Here is a 19,557-nt window from a genome sequence, read left to right as displayed (position 1 = left end):
GGGAGGCTGGCTGGCACTTTGTGAATAAAAGCGAGAACTCCAACTCTCTTCTGTCATTTTATTGTCCCCCGCGAGCCAGAGAAGGGGATGGGGGAGGATGGGCTCCGGGGCAGCAAGGGCGTCTGCCAGCTGTCTGGCCCTGTCCAGGGAGCAAGGAGGCTCGGGATGAGGGGAGAGCCGAGCCCCGGCTCGGGCAACGCCAGGAGCTGCCTAGGCCTGAGGCCCTCATGGACGGATGGGGGTGCTGCGGCCAGGAGGAGGGTCTCTGGTCCGTGCCTGACTCCTGTCGGGGCAGCCTATGGGTATCGGTGCCCTCCAGAACGAGTCACCAGGTGCTCGTGCCTGGGCAGCCCCTCCTGTACTTGAGCAGTTGGGTGGCCGATGGCCTGGGGTGGGGAGCAAAGGTCACCTGAGGAGCTTCACGGAGAGGCGCAGCTGCACGTCCCGGAGGAAAACGTTCTCCAGGTCCTCACTGGCCTCCTGCGCCAGCTGGCTGACCACTTGCCCATTTTGTCCGATCAGCATCCTCTGTGGACAGGCCAGAGAGTGAGGGCCGGGGAAGGGGAGAGGGACAGGGGCCGCTGTCCAGCCCTTGGCCCCCCCGCCCCCACTCACCAAGTGGGACTCCTTAGCCACGAGCAAGTTCTGCAGGATCACAAGCCTCCCACTGGGATCCTCTTCCCACATGATCATCTCCTGCCAGGAGGAGACTCGAGTTGGCTGGGCCCAAACCCCAACCCTGCAGGCCCCCACGGCCAAGCCCTGTACCTGGTGCACACTGTAGGGCACCTCCTGAGGCAGGTGCTCCAGGAGCTTTTCCCGAATGATGTTGGCACAGATCTCCTGGGGGGTCTGGCTGGTGAGCACTTCACTGTGGAACTCCCAGGGCCCTGGCTGGGCCTGTGCCAGAAGGTATTGCTGTGGGCCAGAAAAACACGCTTGGCACCAGGGCCTCCAGCCCCTTTCGTGCCCCAAGGCCATGCCCAAGGCAGAAGACCTAGGTGCCAATGGTGCCAATGGGGGCGGGGGCAGGGCCAGACTGACCTTCAGGGTCTCTACATCTTCCTGCTGCAGGGCGGAGAGCATGAAGATCTCCTGGAAGTGGGGCCAGCCAAGCCTCTGGGGGCCCCGAGAGGCCCTTGGGTCCGACTTGCCGGGGGCCCTCCGGCTTTCAGAAGCTGGCCAGGCCTGCTTCACCTGCAGGTCTTTGCCACCAACGACACCTTCTGTGAGGGCTGCTGTCAACTCCAAAAGGACAGACTTGGGCTTCAAGCAATCCACCTGGGCAGAAGGAAGGGAATCAGGGCACCCGGGAAGGCCAGAGGGAAGGGGGGGGGCTGGTGATTCTTTCTCAGGATCTAGCTCACCTTATTCATCACCAGGACGCTGGGCACTTGGGGAAACTGAGACAAGCACTCAAGAACCTGGGGGTGCAGCCGGCCTCTGGTCCACTTGTCTGACACATCGACTAGAACCAAGACTGGGAGGGAAAACAGCAGCTCTCACCCCCCCCCCCCCATTCTGTGCCCTCCCAGAAGCTGATAGCACTGAAGACGCAGGCCCGTCCCAGTTCTCCATGACGGCCCCAGGGAATCTAGCACATACAGAATGGCTTCTGGTCCCCTTTCAACCCTCCTCTTCCCCTCAGAACAAGGGCCTTACCCAGGTCTGCATCCTCCATGCTCTTCCAGGGGTCCTTCAGCAGGGACAGCTCTAGGTTGTGCCTAGAGGGCAGATACAAGACATGGAAGGAATTCAGGCTGGTGCCCAGGAGCTCCTGGGAGAGAGTCAGGCAAAGTGGCACAGGGGCTACAGCAGCTAATTTGGCCTTAGGAAGGCTCATGACGCCTGACGAGTCCCTTCATTGATGTGTCTCAGTTCCCCCATCTATAAGATGAACAGCCCCCACCTCACGGGGTTCTTGGGAAGCTCATATGAGAGAGCCAGGGAAAGCGCTTTGCAAACCTCAAAGCATCTATAAATGCTAGCTAAGCTTTCACCGTTCTTCCCCACCAGACAGTCCTCCCTCCACACCAGGCCCCTTCCCTTTGCTGCCATTACTACCTCTTCTGCTTATTTGGGTTGATCAGGCCAGGAGTGTCCAGGATTACCTAGAAGGAAGAAGAAGGGAAGGCTCGGAGCACTGACTCGGAGGCAGCCACTAAGGGTCCAAAGCCCTGGGCCAGGACCCAACACCACCCTCCCCTCAGCCTTTTCTGGAAGGCCACTCCCATCCCTCACTGGAACACCTCCTTGGAGTCATCCTAAGGCTTCTCTGCTCTTTGCAACAGCGCCTCTTCTCTTCCTCCCCTTAGCCAAGAGCTCCATCCCCCCAATCCTTCCTGCATTCCTGAAACCCTCTAAGTGACCTCCTCCAGCCCTCAACAGGATGACAAACTAGCCCTTCTCTCTTTGCCAAAGCTGCCCACTTTCTAATGCCTTGACCCCGTCCCCTCCCTTCTCTAAGGGGGTGCCACAGGGCACACAGAGCTGGGCCAGGAAGATCCAAGTTCAGATCCAGACTCAAATACCCACTGGCAGTGTGACTCTGCCTCAGTTGCCTCAGCTGTAAAATGGAAAGAGTAACAGCACAAGGTTGTGATGATCAAACAAGATGCTATTTATAAACTGCATAGCACATAAATCCCAGTTTCCTTCCTTCCAATGGAGGTCTGCTGTCCCTTCCTTCAATCTCTCACTCACCCTTACATTCCACCTTAGAATCAGTACTGTGTATCGGTTCAAAGGCAGAAGAATGAGCAATAGGGGTTAAGTGACCTGCCCAGGGTCACAGAATTAGGAAGTGTCTGAGGCCAGACTTCAGTCCAGGAACTTGGTGTCTGGGCCTGGCTCTCTATCCACCATCCACCTCACTGCCCCTATCCTCAGTCTCTTGTCAAACATGCTCAGGTGTCTTCCGTTCTTTTCGGAACAAAGCCCTCACTTAACGCTGGCATCCTTCTCCTTGATCTCTTTTCCGGTTCAGTCCCTGAGCTTTGGTTCTCTTCCCAGCTGTCTGACTGCTCCTTTGCTGTCTCCTTAAAGGGTCAATCTCCAGTTCCTGCCCAACCATGAGATTTCTTTAAGGCTTTCCCCCTCAATATCCTTTCTCCTGGTAATTTCATCAACCCCCTTCGGTTCAATTATCACCCTGTGGGAAGATGACACCCAGCTCTACAAATCCAGCCCAAATTTCTCTTTTGCACTTCAGGCCCACATTGGCAACAGCCTGCTGACACCTCAATTCAATATAGCCAAAAAGAAACTTATTATCTTCCCCTCCAAGCCTGCCCTTCCTCCCAACACGTTTTCATCCCTCACTCTCCTTCTCTCTCATTTATCCCCATATCTAATCAATGGCCAGGTCCCATAGGGTCTAATGACCCCTTTTCCATTCTGGCCTTGACAGAGAAGTTAAATCATCTCCCTAAAGCACAGTGTGTCCAGATCACGCTCTCATTGTTTCAGCAGGTCCTTTCGAATAAAATATAAATGCCTTTGCTTGGCATTCAGTGTCCTCCACCATCCAGCTGCAACCTCCCTTTTCCAGTCCTATTTCCCATGACTCCCCTTCATAGCAGTGCATCTATATGCCCATTCCCTGCCCCCAGCTCTCCCCAGGTTTGGGGTGACCTCTCCCCTCACTTCTGCCTCTTAGGGACCCCACTTTCTTTCACATCTCAGCTCTAGGGCATTTCTTTCTTACCAGAAACCTTTATGGAACCCACACACATCTCTGATCTCCAATGGACTTGTATTTTTTTTTAAAGCTGTACTTTCTGTGTTAGAAGCATTACTGTGTATTGGTTCCAAGGCAGAAGAATGTTAAGGGGGTTACGTGATTCGCCCAGGATCACACAGCTGAGAAGTGTCTAAGGGCAGATTTGAACACAGGACCTCCCTCTTCAGGTCTGGCTCTCAGTACACGGAACCACTTAGCTGTCCATTCGCTTGTATTTACTGGTCTGGACACAGATTTTATGTACCCTAAAGGCAGGGGCTAGTTTTTATGCTTATCTTTGTACTGCGCAGTGTCTCCCACAGTGCCTGGTACGTAGTCTGCATTTACTGCATGTCTGATGAATTGAGTTTTGGGTGATGCCCTCCTCTCTTTCCAGATACCTGCCTTTACTCAGGGACTCAAGTTTGTGAGTCCAAGGAAGAAACAAGACAAAGGACTTGGCTAGAATGAAGCTGCTGGGCAAGGGGAGGGGCAGACAGGAGGACTAGATTTGCTCCAGAGCCAGGATCACAGCGGCCTAGGCAGAAAGGTCCCTGCTTCACCCCGTCAGAGCCCCCAGCATTCTACTCGAGCGTTCACAGGACACTTACCACCTGGGTCTCCTCCTCCGTGAGGACCCCTAGAGCCTGGCAGCGAGTCGTATGCACCTTCTTGGAGACAGGGAAAACCTGGCAGGACCAAAACTGAGAATGAGGTCCCAGCCCTTTCCAACACCCGCCCTGATGGTGAGGCGATGAGAGAAGGGTGACACAGCAGGGGCAGGAGGGCACAGCATACTTTGCGGCCTAGCAGCTGGTTGGAAAGTGTTGACTTCCCCGCATTTGGGGCTCCCAGGATGACCACTCGAAGGATCCGAGAATTCTCCGGCATATCAGGAGGATGGACCAGAAGAAGAGCCTGCTTGTCTAGGAGGAGGCACAAAAGAAAGCAGTCACATGATCTGGTCTCAGAGAACTAATATGTAGTATGATGCATCTACAAAAAGAGCCCTCCACCAGGGCACGGAGAGCCAGCCCTAGGGTCAGGAGTTCCTGGGTTCAAATCAGAATCAGATGCTTCCTAGCTAACCCTGGGTAAGTCAATCCTTATTGCCTAGCCCTTACTGCTCTTCTACCACGGAACTGATAGAGTATGAATTCTAAGACAGAAGATATGGGTTCAAAAGAGAGGAGGAAGCCCCCTTGCATGTAGGAAATGAAATCAGAAAGCAGGTCTGGTAAAGAGGAGCCTGGGGCCCTAGTCCCAGCTAAGCCAATCACTCACCCAGCTTGGAGTAGGAGTGATGGGACCTCCCTTCACTGAGGCTATTTAATGGGGATGAACCATTGAGAGGAAAGCTCTTTATAAACTGTGAAATGTAAGGGATTCAGATCATAACCACAATGCCCCTGATAAACATCATCTCATTAGGAGGCCTGGGTTCAGATCCTGACTCTACAGGTTAGTTTCCATACAGATCGGGCCAAGTCACATTGCCAAATCGAGGGTCACAATTACCCCTCAGCTGGTAATTATTTGCCTTCACATACCTTCTCTTTTCCAAGTTTTCCCCCTCCCTCTATGAGTTCTCTCTGTCATACCTGGAACCTTTCCTTTCAGAATCCTTTTCTACCTTCCAAAACAGCTCAGGCGCCACCTATTCCAGGAAGCTTTCCCTGATTTCTCCAGCTAAAACTGATGAAGGAAGAAGTGAGCATCAGTTTTAGTAATTAACACTTCAACCTTGGGTCATACTTACCTGTTCCTCCACCCTATGCCAAGGATTCTTGACTTTCCTTGTTTCAAGAATTATACTATTCCCCTGGGGCAGTCTGGGGAAAGTCTATGGATGCCCTTTCAGCAAGTTTTTAAAGGTATGAAATAAAATCTCCAGAATTACAAAGGAAAACAATATTGGCAACCGATTAGTGCAGAGGAGAGAGAGCTTATTGCACCTGCAGTCAGGAAGACATGAGTTCCGATCCAGCCTCAGACACTGGACAAGCTCCTTAAGCTCTAGGCAGTTTCCTCCTCTAAGATGGGGATAATAGTGGTACCTACCTGGTGGGTTGTTGTGAAGCTCAAAGGAAGTATTTCTAAAGCAACATGGCAGACAGACCCTGGGGTGGTCGGTCGTTCACTTACCCTGGTGCACCGCCACAGCAGGAGCCGGGTGATCGGGGCTGTAGCCTGGCTTGGCGACCCCCAGGAAGTGGTCCAAAGCTGAGTCTCGGCCATGGCAGCGGCGAATGGGAAGAACTGCGCAGGAACCTCTGGCCACAGCTGCCACATAGGGGGGGCAAGAAACCTGAGCCCAGGCGTGGGCTAGGGGGTGAGGGAGGAGGGAACACCGAGCGGGGCGGAGCAAGGAGGGGGCGGGGCAATGCTGCGAAGGCCGGTTTTGAGCACGAGGCTACCGAGGGGGAGCAGCAAACAAGGGGCGGAGCTATATTGCTAGGGCGGGGTCTGGGCACAAGGGTACTCGGGGACCCCGCCAAGAGGTGGAAACGCGGTAGGGGTAGGAGGTACGGAGGAGGCGGGGCGACAAGGGGGCGGAGCCAGTTGTGAAGGCAGGGTCTGGGCACGAGGCTACGGAGGGGGCGGGACAGGGGAAACCCAGGCGCTTCGGTTGCGACCTTCTTCAGAAGCCTCACCCTCACCCACAGCAGGTCCTCACCGGCGCTTCCACGGCTCGACCGCCAGATGCCAAGTGCTGTCCGCATCCACCCAGCAGCGGTTCGGCAGGGAACCGCCATCTGTGCTCACAGGATGCACCAGAAGCGTCCGGAAGGGGCTGGAGTGAGAACTAGAGCTGCCCCCACTGGCCGGGTCGCAAAGGATTCTGGGATACTGGAGGACTCCTGGGGGTGGGGCTGGAGAGGGAAATCACCTCCCTAGCTCAGCCTCTCCTCGCCTGACTGCAGGCTCCCTTCTCTCTGGAGCGCCCCCTGCATCATCCCTAGGACACGCAGAGTCCTTTCCCCATCTCTTTGAGGTCAGGTCCTGGCCTCTCTTGGGATCAGTTTCCTTCACTCCCCGCTATGGCCTCTGTCCCTACAGTGGCCTGCCCTACCATAACACCAGGATAAACCTATTCTGTTTTTCCCTCCATTGATTTGTACCCAAACAGTCCCCATCTTGTGTTCGCTTTCTGCTTCTAGGACATCCTCTGTGATTATTTGTTGTTCAGACTTCACTTGGGCTTTTCTTAGCAAAGACACTGGAGTGGCTTCCTATTTCCTTCCCTGGCTCATTTTACAGATGAGGAAACTGAGACAAATGGGGAAGTGACTTGCCAAAGGTCTCACAGATGGTAAGTATCTGAGACCAGATTTTAATTCAGAAAGATATCTTCCTGACTCCAGATCTAATGCTCTATCCATTGTGACACCTAGTTGTTCATAATTATATTTTATTAATAATGAACACCACTATTTTCCTAAAGGTCCTATTTCTTCAGAGTAAGGTTTGCCCATCCAATGGGCAAATGAGAAGCCATATTTGGCTCTTTCCATTATGACCTCCTAGTGCTTGTTAGCTAAGATTTGGGAATCAGTATATTTGCATTTAAGGGCATATACATTTATGCACAGGTTTTAGTACTACTGTGTCCTTTCTTGGATTTTGTCTCTTTTTGAGTATCTCAACAACATTGAAACTGTTCTCTATGGTAGAGAGATAGACAAGGCCAATCTTTTCTTTCTCTATTCTTTTTAATATAAAGTTCTTTTGACTAGATTTGCAAGAAACTAGGCAACTATATATATATATTTTTAATCCTAACCTTCTGTCTTGGTATTTATTCAAAGTATTAAGACAGAAGAGCAGTAAGGGCTAGGCAATTGGGATTAAGTGACTTGCCCAGAGTCACACAGCTAGGAAGTGTCCAAGGGGAGATATGAACCTCCATCTTCCCAACTCCAGGCTAGTATTCTAACCACTGAACCACCCGACTACCCCCAGGCAAATACATTTTTACCAGCTTTTTAAAAAAGTATTCCCTCTTTGGAAAAAGATATGTCATCACCATATTTTAAGCTGTGATCTAGAAGTCCAGATCCCATTCTCAAACATTACCTTCTTATCTAGCTGTTCATTTCCCAAACTAATTTTTCTTTTCTTCTGTCTTTGATCAGTAACATTGAGGAAAACATGATCTGTTACACTTACGATCTTCAGTTTCTTTCTCAAGATTTTATAATCATTTGCAAAAAAAATTAAGGTGCATTCTGGCATTATCATTCATGCTCACTTGAATTGCCAGAAGTGGATAATTATTATCTGTTTTGATGAATCATAAATTTAGAGCCAGAAAAGGACATAGTTAGAGCCACGGGTCCCTGATTCTGTGCCAGCACTCTTGTTACTATCACACTAAGTTGCTTCTCAAAAATTAGAGTTATCTAAAGCAAAAGAAGTAAAAAAAACCTGCCCCTGAAGGTATCAGTTAGAGTGTGTGTGTGTGTGTGTGTGTGTGTGTGTGTGTGTGTGTGTGTGTTTGGAGGTGGAGGTCCTTAAATCCAGTTCCAGGTTCTAAGGGAGGCTCTGTGTCCACTATACCATATGGCCTTTCATCAGATTTTGGGAGGTTCTCTGTGACATCTTAGATACATATTCTGTCAAGACATCAGAATGCTCTGTTGCTGTTACCAGGTTGAAAAGTGCTTGCCACAGTCCCCCTCGGCATAGAATTACCAAAAATGTTAACTGTCTCACCTCTGACCTTTAGCTTCTGGGTTCCTAGGCAGCTAGGTTGTGCAGCAGCTAGAGTGATGATCCTAGAATTTGGAAGAACTGAGTTCAAATTTGGCCTCAGATAATTAGTACTTATGGGACCCTGGCCAAGTCACTTAACCTTTGCCTCATTTCCTCATCTGTAAAATAATTGTAGCACCTACCTCCCAGGATTTTTGAGAGGAGAAAATGAGGCAATATTGGAAATACTTTAAAATATTCAAGTGTGTAGAAATGCTAACTATTATTATTATTATTATTCTCAGGTCATCCTTGGTAGGAAAAGCAGCTTCTTCCACCTCAGAGAATGCAGCTCACTCCTTTTTCAGGAAGAGCCTCCAATCTGTTTTTAAGTTCTAATTATACAGCTGTCCTTTCCCTTCCCTTTCTCATCTATGTAACACTCCTCCACTCTCCAACATAATGACAAGGGTCATGTTTCTGCACCTCCTCCAACCCAAATGCCTATTTGATTCCAATGAAGCCTTGCATCTGTTCCCTAACAGTCTGGAGTATGGAGTCCCTTCATTTTCTCCTCTAGAAAGGGAGCAGCCTACACTTCAAATACTAGGCTGTGGTAGAAATATGTCGTTGCCCAATTTCCCTTAGTTATGGAGCTCTCTCCCAGAGCTAGATTGCAACTCTTCCCTTCATTGTTCTAAAAGGAAACCCTAAACAGTTTGTGTGACTTAGAACCCCCACGGACTGTTCTCCCCATTGTTAGGGAGCCAGGGACTAGAACCCCTGTTTTATTTAACGAGTTAAAGACTGACTTTACAAAAAGATATTTACTTCAAAGATATAGTAAGAATATTTCCCCCATACTTCAAGGGAATTCTCTCCTCTATACCACCACCACTACCACTTCAGTTTCTGGGACAGCGGGCTCAAATTAATAAATACACTTCCTACATACCATTGGTTTCACCAAGTTCATGTCCATAGGTGGCACAAGTGTCAGGTAAGTCCATCTTATCTGTTGGACTGTGTTTAATAAAAATCTTTCATAAAGAGAAACTGAGGCACAAAAGTCTGAGCATAATCTATTTGCAAGACTAGCAAATGCCAAGAACAGAGATCAATGGCCCCTCCTTACACTCAAAGCAGACACTCCTTACAATCAAAGCAGCTTTTTATACTATTTGGTGGTTACATGAGGTCCAGGGACACAAACTAAACTAAGTCTATTGGTTAATAGAAGCAAGGATGGGCTAACATTTTGCTGACTTGTAAGAAGGAGTCTCCAAAATCCATAGCAATAGCAGAAACACAGAGTTAGTTATCATATTCTGGAAAGTCTTATAACAGATACCCCACACCAGAGAGACCAATTGCGTGTTTGGGGTTTAGGCTTTAAAAGATCGCTCCGTAGCAAAAATGATAATATGGAAATAGGTATCAAGTGATAATACTTGTATAACCCAGTGGAATTGCTTGTTGGCTCTGGGAGTGGGGAGGGAAAGAAAAGGAATCATGGAAACATGGAAAATATTTAAAAATTAAAATTAAAAAAAAAAAAAGACATAAGCCCAGCCTCAGTTGTGTGCAGAGTCTCCTACAAAAACTCTTACAAACTTTTCCGCCAAGAGCTACACAAAATGAATCTAAATCTAAGCCCTAGAAATTGGTTATAGTGATTACTAAAATTCTTAACTATTCATCAATCAGTAACTATTGATCAGTAATCAATACTCAATTTCATATTCCTTCCCTCTGATTCTATGGAGCCATATCTCCATTGAATTACCACCCATAAACCAATATGATATGAGCAGTCTGATTACATTCCTTGGAATTTGATTAGTAATGGGGCAATGGAAAGCAACTCTTACAAAATTCAACACTATAGAAAGCCAGCCATGAGTGATTTGATTATTAGTGTCAGTTGACTCTTACACATGTCCCAGCAAAAGGTAATAAGCCTCCCGTGTCTTCCCCTTGTGCATGCAGTGATGGCAGCTAGAAATAGGCTCCCATGCTTTGGTGCTATGGCTATTGCCTTGACAAAATCTGTTTGAGGCAGTCCCCTTTGGTAAGTTCACCTTACAGAGAAAATGGCATAGGGGGAGTGTAGAAGTTCCAAGTCCTCTAAGTAATACAATGATCAAGTGCCTTTGTATCCTAGTAGCCCACTCCCAACATCCTTTTGATCTCCAGTTGAGTTTCAGATGTCTCAGATATTCTACTGTTCCCTGGAAACAACTTCTTAATGATCTTATTCTAGAGTAGGTCTCAATTGACTGCAGTTCTGAAGATGAGTCTTCATAGAAGGCTAATTGTTTGATGCAGAGGTTCCTAAGTATATCCTTTATAATCCTTTACAAAACAGTTCTTAAAAACTCATAAAAGGGGGAGGAAAAGAAAATGATCTTTGTTTCCAAGGAATAATATTTGAAAATGAACAAATAAAAAAATGTTTAAAAGTAAAAAAATAAATAAAAACTCATAAAAGGAAAGGAAAATGTCTGACTAGTCTATGAAAGTCATTTGTACTTGAAAATCAATGATTCTTATTGCTCCTCAATCTTATTGCTCCTCAAAATTGTGTGCTCCATTTAATTTTAAAAAAATTTACATTTTTCTTTATCGTCTTTATTCATTTTTTATCTTCATCTAAATTTGATTCTAATTGATCCCCCCTTTGGGAAGATATTAAGATGATATTAAAATAATGAAAGGATGTTGTAATATTGATCTCTATAAACTAAATACCCTATCGATTGAGGTCAGGGGAATGTCTCCTCTATTGTTAACAGGGTTAGAATGGTCTCTAATATTTGTACTATAGTAGAACTATCCTACCATGTAATCTTCAGTTAAGTAACCAATGGGGTTTATCTCTTATGTGTATGACAAGGCATTTGCTGTGTGAGGAAAAAAGGAAGGTCTTAACAGTATCAATACTGTTCTATAGTTCTGCTGATTACAAGTATGAGTCATAGTCAACAGCCAATCACACAGGAAAACTCAGCATAAGCTATACAGTATTACAACCAGCCTCAGATATACTTAGGTGGAAAATATCTTGTTTACCAAGATGAAGAGGCTTAATAAGGAGAATCCTACTTTCACCTTTGCAAGGTCATTCCTTCAATTTTCCCAGAAGCAATCCTCAGACTGCAGGAAAACATGGCATTTCCCTTGAATGATGAACTAATGGCCTCATGAGAGGTCAGACACTTATACCTGAAATCAAAACTTGGAAGAGCAGTAAGTAGATTAGTCCTAAGAGACTTTTCTTCAAACAGCAAAATTTCACTAATTGCAGCTTATAGCTAGATTATTGTTATTCTTCTCATGTCTTAAAAAGCATCAAGATATTCTATTGATCTTTCATGTAAGAATAATTACAATCTGGGCTTTTACCCATATATAAGGAACACTAGTTCACCCATACCAGTGATGGCAAACCTTTTAGAGACCGAATGCCCAAACTGCAATCCTTAGATCAAATGTGAGTCTTCTCCCTTACTCCAGTCAGGGGAAGGAGGAAGCACTCCCATTGGACTTTTGGGCAGAAGGACAGGTGATGTCAGAAATGTCCTCAGGCACACATGGAGAGGGGAAGGGAGCATGCATGCCATAGGTTCACCTACGTGGACATATACTCCTGAAGGTTACTCCTTGTTCTTTGATGTTAACCCTAGCTGCCAAACCTAGCCTGGATTTAGACCTGATTTCTGTAGTTTGTACTCTCAATCAAAATTGGAAATTGTTTTCTTCACCTAAAATGGAAAAGAAAGGAAAAAAGGCATTTATTAACTGCCTACTGTGTGCCAGATGCTATGCTAAGCACTTTACAAATATTAAAGAGTGAAAAAGCTTCCTGAAATTTAATTTTTAAATGAGTCAAAAAGCCAAAGACCAAGGCCTGTTTATTGGGGGTCACACTTAGACCCTTAGAAGGAGGAAATATCGTCCACATGGAGTGGTTTCTTTCCATGTATTAATACTTATTATGTGGCCTGGCAGAGAAGAAAATGGCAAACCACTCTAGTATCTTTTAAAACAAACTAACAAACCAAAATTGGTCACAGAGTCAGATTTGACTGAAATAACTGAACAACAGCAAAAGATTCATCTTTGATCCTCTGGAATTGTGATTGGTTATTGTGTTGATCAGAGTTCTCAAGTATTTCAAAGTTGTCTCAACAATTCATCAGTTCTATTTACTCTATTTTAGTTTTGGGCCAACTTCTTGCCGCTTCATCAGTTTAGCCCCACTTACCAATCCACTCCATCCATTTGCTTTATCAGAATCTTAATTGTTCCATTTACCTTCGAGACAAGTCCCATTTATTCTGTGAAGCCTTCCCTGATCCCCTCTGCATGAAAGAGATCTCTCTCTTCTTGAATTTCCCATTGTACTTTTTCTTTTTTAAAAATTGTATTGACAGCTTTTATTCTTATGCTACTTTCATTTCCAGAGAGCCATTCTATGTAACAAAATAAAAAAGAGGGAGGAAAAACTATTCAGGAAAATTAATGAACACATCAACTAAGCCTGATAGCATATGCAGGTGTTCCTCACCAACTCTGCAAAGAAAGACAGGAAATGCATTTTCCCATCTTTTCCTAGAAGACAAGCATAGTCATTATAATTTCACAATTGTTAGTTTTGGTATTTGTATTCTTTGTAGTTACATTATTGAAGTCATTGTGTACATTTTCTCCTGATTCTACTTACTTCATGCCGCATCAGTTCCTATAAATCTTCCTATACTTCTCTGAATTCTTCAAATTAATTATTTCTATGGAGCAGTAATATTCCATCATATTCATGCATGCTAATTTATTTAGCTCTTCTTGCCTAGTTATTTGATACCAAAAACTACTGTTAATATTTTTGGTGTATTTAGGAACTTTCTATCTTAATATGTCTAAGTAAAAGGGTATGGCTGTTTGAATCACTTTTGTAAAATAATTCCAAGTTTTCTAGCTAGTTCATGTGCTTGGCTTTCCACCAACACTGACTGTTGTCATCTTTGCTAAGTTGCTGAGTTGAGGCAAATAAAGCCTCAGTTTTTTCCTTGTGTTGCCTTTTCCTTATTATTTCCTTATTATTTATCCTTATATATCCTTATTATTAGTGATTTGCAACACATTTTAATTTGATTGTTAATTGTTTGCAAATGCTCTTTGGTGAACTTTTTGTTTATATTATTTGACCATTGGTAGGAGGATGATTCTTGGTCTTATACATTTTCTGTTAATTCTATCATTAGATCCTTATTAGAGATATTTTGATGCAAAGTTATTTTTCCCCAAATGGCATCTTTCCTTTTAATCCAAGTTGTATTAATTTTGTTTTCACAAAAACTTTTCAATTACATGCAGTTGAAATGATCTATTTTATCTTTTTCTTAGCCCAAGGTGAAAGATATATGACCTGTTTTTTCCCTAGTTCCCCCCTCCCCATAGTTCTTTCATTAAACTTCTTCTCTGTATTTTCTTATTCCTTTTGTTTTATTGTCATCCCCCCCTTAGATTGATTTTAAATCTTTATACTTTTTATTTTAGAATTGATGCTAAGTATCAGTTCTGAGGCAGAAACCTAGGCAATGGGGGATAAGTGACTTGCCCAGGGTCACAGCTAGAAAGGTCAGATTTGAAACCAGGACCTCCTGCCTCTAGGCTTGGCTTTAATCTATTGAGCCACCTAGCTACCTCCTATAGTAAGGCCTTATTCCAAAATATTTATCTTATCATGAAAAGAGTCTTGAGACCTAAAACCCCCTTAGTGAAAAGCTAAAAATGCTTCCATAAGGACACTATCTACATCCAAAGGAAGAACTGTGGGAGCAGAAACAGAAGAAAAACAACTGCTTGATTACAATGTGTCGAGGGGATATGATTGGGGATATAGACTCTAAATGATCACCCTAGTACAAATGTCAATACTATGGAAATAGGTCTTGATCAATGACACATGTAAAACCCAGTGGAATTGCACATCGGCTCTGGGAAGGGTGGGAGGAGGGGAGGGAGGAATAGAATATGATTTTTGTAACCAAGGAATAATGTTTGAAATTGACCAAGTAAAATAAAAAAATATATAAAAATGTTTCCGTATCTTTCCCCTTAATGCTAGTGCCTTCTTTTGATATTACCTCCAACTTACCCTGTTTGTATCTTATTTGTGCATAGTTGTTCACATGCTATTGCTATCAGACTATGAGGTCTTTGAGAGCAGGGACTGCCTTTTGTCTTTCTCTGTATATCTAGTAATTAGCAAAGTTCCTGGCACATAGAAGGCTCTTAGAAATCTTTATTGTCTGAAAAACTGACCTGTTTTTTTTTTAACCTTTACCTTATGCCTTAGAATCATCCGTTTCAAAGCAGAATAAGTGATAAGGGCTAGGCAATTGGGGTTAAGTGACTTGCCCAGGGTTATACAGCTAGGAAGTATATGATTTGAACCCAGGACCTCCCATCTCCAGGTCTGGTGTTTTATCCACTGAGCTACCTCACTGCCCCTGAATGACTGACTGTCTATCTTATATTGTCTCATTTGTCAGTCTCCTCTGCTACCATGGCACATAGTAAATGCTTGTTGGCTGATTGACTTGTCTTCCAGAAGCATTCACTAAGGAACTAGCCTTTCACTTCAGGGTTGGAGAAGGGGTTGTTTCTTAGGGAATGAAGCAGGTGGTAGTGAGAGGCTGTCTCAGGACTTGGAATTCCCTTTGAAATTCGAACCAGTGAGGAGAAGGGAGCCAGAGGGGCAGAAATATTCTTAAGAAGTTCAGCAGGGAATATAGATTGAGTTGTTATCACAGGAAATCCAAGAGGTAGATGACATATATGACATATATGCAGTGATCCACACCTATACCTCTGCCTACAAGTAAGGGGAGATGTCTTCTCCCAGCTCTTCTTTGGGGCTAACCTAGTTCTTAGCAATTTTGCAATACTTATCTTTTATTGCTTTGTGATGGTTCTTTCCATTTGCATTATTCTAGTCATTTTGTCTATTATTCTCCTGCCTCTGTTTATGTCCCTTGGCATCATTTCCTGTAAGTCCAAGATTCTATATTTATCATAGTCATCGTTTTTTGCAGCACACGAATATTCTATTACTTCCATGTGCCACAATTTGTTTAGCCATTTCCCAGTCAATAGGAATCTACTTTATTCCTCTTCCTTCAATTATCTGCTACCACACAGAGCTGATATAGATAGTTGGATGTATATGGATCCACCTCCTTGGGGGACATATGCCTAGAGGAGAATCTCTGGCTCATAGGAAACACACTTTTTAGTAGCTTTGTTTTCTTAACTACAATTTGCTTTCCAGTCTGGTTAAATGACTTCCTACCTCCCTTAATAATGTATTAGTTAGCATCTGAATTTCTACAACTTCTTTGTTGAATATTTCAATCTTTTGTCATAATACACAATTTGCTAGGTGTGGGTGACTTGATTTTTGTTCCTCTTTTTTGTTAATGATTTGGAACATTGTATCACATGGATGTTAATGGTTTGCAATTCTTTTGAGAACTGTTCGTATTTTTTGATAACTCATTTATTGAGGAATAACTTTTGATCTTACATATTTCTGTTAGTTGCATGCATGTTCACATAAATAAATAAATAAATAAATATATATATATATATATATATATATATTTAAATCCTTATCTTCTCTCTTAGAAATGATACTGGTTCTAAGGTAGAATAGAGGTATAGGCTAGGCAATCAGGGTTATGTAACTTGCCCAGTATCTGAAACCTAATTTGAACCCAGTACCTCCCATATCCAGGTCTAGTGCTCTATCCACTAGATGACCCTGCATCTATCTATCTATCAATCAATTGGACACAAAAATCTTATCTGAGAAATTTGATACAAGGATTTGCTTTTCTCAGTTGGTTGCTTTCTTTTTGTGCAAAAGCTTCTCAATTTAAAATAATAAAAATATTCAATTTTATCTTTTGTAATTTCTTCTATCTCTATTTGTTCAAGAATTTATCGCCTGGAGGCAGCTGAGTAGCTCAGTGGATTGAGAGCCAGGCCTAGAGACAGGAGGTCCTAGGTTCAAATCTGGCCTCAGACACTTCCCAGCTGGGTGACCCTGGGCAAGTCACTTGATCCCCATTGCCTAACCCTTACCACTCTTCTGCCTTGGAACCAATACATAGTATTGACTCCAAGATGGAAGGTAAGGGTTTAAAAAAAAATTATCTCCTATCCATAGCTTTAAAAGACATATGAGCTGCTTTTCTTCTGTCTTCTATGGTACAATTTTTAGTATTTAGTCACGTATCCATTCTGAATTTATTGTGGAATATGGTATAAGATGCTGTTCATCCAAGTCCATATTGGAGGAGTTAACACAGACAGGAGTGTTATAGCCAGGGTGGTACACTTGGTCTAATGCACAGGGATGGTGTCACATTTATTTAATCCAAATTAATTCCTTCAGAACCAGAGGGGAGAAGAAAGGAAAAGATATACCCGGAAACAAAGGTTAGCCAGACTGGAGATGATGGCCTGAGAGGAGGAAGTGCTATAAAGAATGGTGGCTGGGTTTAAATCTGCCCTCAGACACTTTCTATCTGTGTGACCTTGGGCAAGTTACTTAACCTCAATTGCCTAGCCCTTACCTCTTTGCCTTAGAACTGATACCACTTCTAGGGTATAAGGTAAGGGTTAAAAAAAAAGAATGGCGGCTTTGGCTTTCCTGGAGCAGTAGTCTAGGAGAGGTAGTTACTAATTAGGACAAGAGGGCTCCAGGGCAGAATTTGAGGTTGGGAAGAGTGAGGGGCTTAACAAGACTGAGGAAGATTTTTATAAATTTTTTAAATTTAATTTTAAATTAACTTTATTTAATTTAATTAGTATTTATTATTATATTAAATGAGAAGAAGAGATAATGCTGCCCCTTCCCCCTTTCCTGGCTTCACAACCAGGAGTCTTATTGTGTGGTGTCTCCGCCATAAAGATGTACCCATGCCAAAAGATCATTGCACTAGCAATGCCAACTCATCTAAAGCCAGTTGGGTGCCAGAGGCTGGCTAGACTCTAGGGTGGATAATGGGTTTTAACAACAGGGATGCCAGCTCAGGGCCTGTGGCTCCTGGCATCCTTTTCCCCTGCTTTGCCAGCTACTATGCCATCCTCACCCTCGTCTCTGACACCTGTCACACACAGCTTCCCAGGGTGGGTCAGGAGCCCTGAAGCTGCACCTCTAGACAGATATAATTTCCTTTTCAGGGGAGGCAGGTTGATGTCGGACCAGTGCCAATCTCTACACTGAGTAGCAAATGAAGATGAAAAATCAAGGATGGGCTGGTCAATAGTGAGAGTGAGGGATAAGACCACTAGGATTCTTTCCACATGGAGAAGGAATGAGAAGGGTCAGCTAGATGGCTCAGTGGATTGAGAGCCAAGCCTAGAGATGGGAGGTCCTCAATTCAAATCTGCCCTCAGCTACTTCCTAGATGTGTGACCCTGGGCAAGTCACTTGTCCCTAATTGCCTAGCTCTTATTGCTCTTCTGCCCCGGAACCAATACACAGTACTGATTCTAAGATGGAAGGCAAGGGTTTAAGAGACAGAGAGAGAATGAGAAAGCTCCCCAGCACCCTGGGTGGATGCCCCTGTGGCAAATTTATGAGAGGCTACAGAGAGGAGTGGTATAGTATGGGCAGATGTAGAGAGAGTTGGTTCCTTTGGCATACCTACATCTGTGAGTTCACAAGTCCATTTGAGTATTTGGATGTGTGTTGTTGTGGCTTATAGAAGTTGAAAGAGTGAGCATTTAAACAACAACAACAACAACAAACCCACCTCTGCTTCCTAGCTGCTTATGTAGGAAGAATCTTTGCCCCTGAACTTTTTATTATAACTACTCTGAGATTCTCTCCTTTCCATGCACCGAGAAAAATGTAAAACATGTCTGAAAAATTCAGCTCCTCCATCCCTAACTGTTTATCCTTGCGTTCAAATATAGAAGTGTTTTTTTTAAACCCTTACCTTCTGTCTTAATATCATCTCTAAGACTGAAGAAGGTAAGGGCTTGGCAATTGGGATTAAGTGACTTACCCAGGGTCACACAGCTAGGAATACAGAACCTCTGGAATCTAGGCCTGATGCTCTACCAACTGTGCTACTTAGCTGTATTTTAAAGGATATTGAATAGTCTTGAATTTTGTGGAGCTGATACTCTATATCCTGAGGATGGTTCCCAGCTTTATATACATCTACTATTTATCTTTTAAATAATCATTTTCCCATGAGACCATAAGTTCCTTGAGGCCTAGAACCTTGTGCTATATACTTCCTTGTCAATCGAACAGATAGAGCTTCTTAGTAAATGATAAGGGCCTTAAACACCCTTAGAAGTGAGGTAAGATACAATCATTGTCACAGTCCTTTTTGCTCATGTTAATGATATATCATCAAATAAATCTCCCACATTAACTTTTTTTAAAATTAATGTTATTTTTTTATTTGGTCAATCTAAAACATTATTCCTTGGATACAAAAATCATTTTCTATTCCTCCCTCCCCTCCCACCACCCCTCCCATAGCCGACATGCAATTTCCCATATTAACTCTTGAGTTCTGACCAAACCTGTCTCTCGGAAGATATGGGTTAGAGTGGCATAGGGTAGTTACTGACATCAATGTCAGACACTAAATGGGGTTTACTAAGGCATTTCCTCAGACTAGAAGGAAGAATGTTTCTTTTTTTTCCTTCTCTTTTTTCCCCTCAAACCTTTACCTTCCCTCTTAGAATCATTCTTAGTATGGATTCTTAAGGCAGAAGAGAAATAAGGGCTAGGCAACTGGGGTTAGGTGACTTGCTCAGGTCACACAACTAGGAAGTATCTGAGGCCAAATTTGAAACCAGGACCTGTCTCCAGGCCTGGATCTTTCTCTACTGAACCACCTAGCTACCCTAGGAAGCATGTTTCTTGTTTAATATATACTGCTCTGAATGTTATGTCTGTTCTGTTCTGAGTTCAGTCTCTGTGTTCATTCTTTTCCTTTGTCCTGAGTATACCCTGAAGGAGGTGGAAGCTTGGATGTAGTTAAATGAGTAGCTTTCTTCTTGCACAACAAGCTACTGGAGAAGTTCTGAGTTGTTCCCATTAT

The 19,557-nt window shown here is 44.0% G+C and overlaps 1 protein-coding gene across 3 annotated transcripts; it reads right to left on the bottom strand.

Annotated features, from left to right (window-relative positions):
* Window positions 1-44: 44 nt before the first annotated feature.
* Window positions 45-6,548, bottom strand: ERAL1 (Era like 12S mitochondrial rRNA chaperone 1). Of its 3 annotated transcripts, none has more exons than XM_007507872.3 (11): window positions 6,399-6,548; window positions 5,867-6,004; window positions 4,520-4,647; window positions 4,333-4,410; window positions 2,065-2,111; window positions 1,663-1,724; window positions 1,368-1,480; window positions 1,045-1,281; window positions 769-918; window positions 616-696; window positions 45-528 (listed from the first exon to the last, which is right to left on the bottom strand). In XM_007507872.3, the coding sequence occupies exons 1-11, from the start codon at window positions 6,475-6,477 to the stop codon at window positions 406-408; spliced, it is 1,236 nt and encodes a 411-aa protein (XP_007507934.2). In that variant the 5' UTR covers window positions 6,478-6,548; the 3' UTR covers window positions 45-405. The 3 variants fall into 3 exon arrangements, with proteins under 3 accessions (XP_007507934.2, XP_056675514.1, XP_056675513.1); XM_056819536.1 differs by having other exon boundaries at window positions 6,376-6,512; XM_056819535.1 differs by having other exon boundaries at window positions 45-696.
* Window positions 6,549-19,557: the final 13,009 nt, after the last annotated feature.

The sequence above is a fragment of the Monodelphis domestica genome, chromosome 2 (assembly GCF_027887165.1).
Source record: "Monodelphis domestica isolate mMonDom1 chromosome 2, mMonDom1.pri, whole genome shotgun sequence".
NCBI lineage: Eukaryota > Metazoa > Chordata > Mammalia > Didelphimorphia > Didelphidae > Monodelphis > Monodelphis domestica.
The sequence above is the reverse complement of the archived record's forward strand: the minus strand, read 5'-3'. Positions and strand labels throughout refer to the sequence as shown.

Coding starts and splice junctions, on each gene's coding strand:
- ERAL1 (XM_056819535.1), bottom strand. CDS start 6,477: ATGGCGGTTCCCTGCCGAACCGCTGCTGGGTGGATGCGGACAGCACTT. Junction 919..1,044: donor AAGATGTAGAGACCCTGAAG/GTCAGTCTGGCC, acceptor TCTGGCCCACAG/CAATACCTTCTGGCACAGGC. Junction 697..768: donor TGCCCTACAGTGTGCACCAG/GTACAGGGCTTG, acceptor TCCTCCTGGCAG/GAGATGATCATGTGGGAAGA.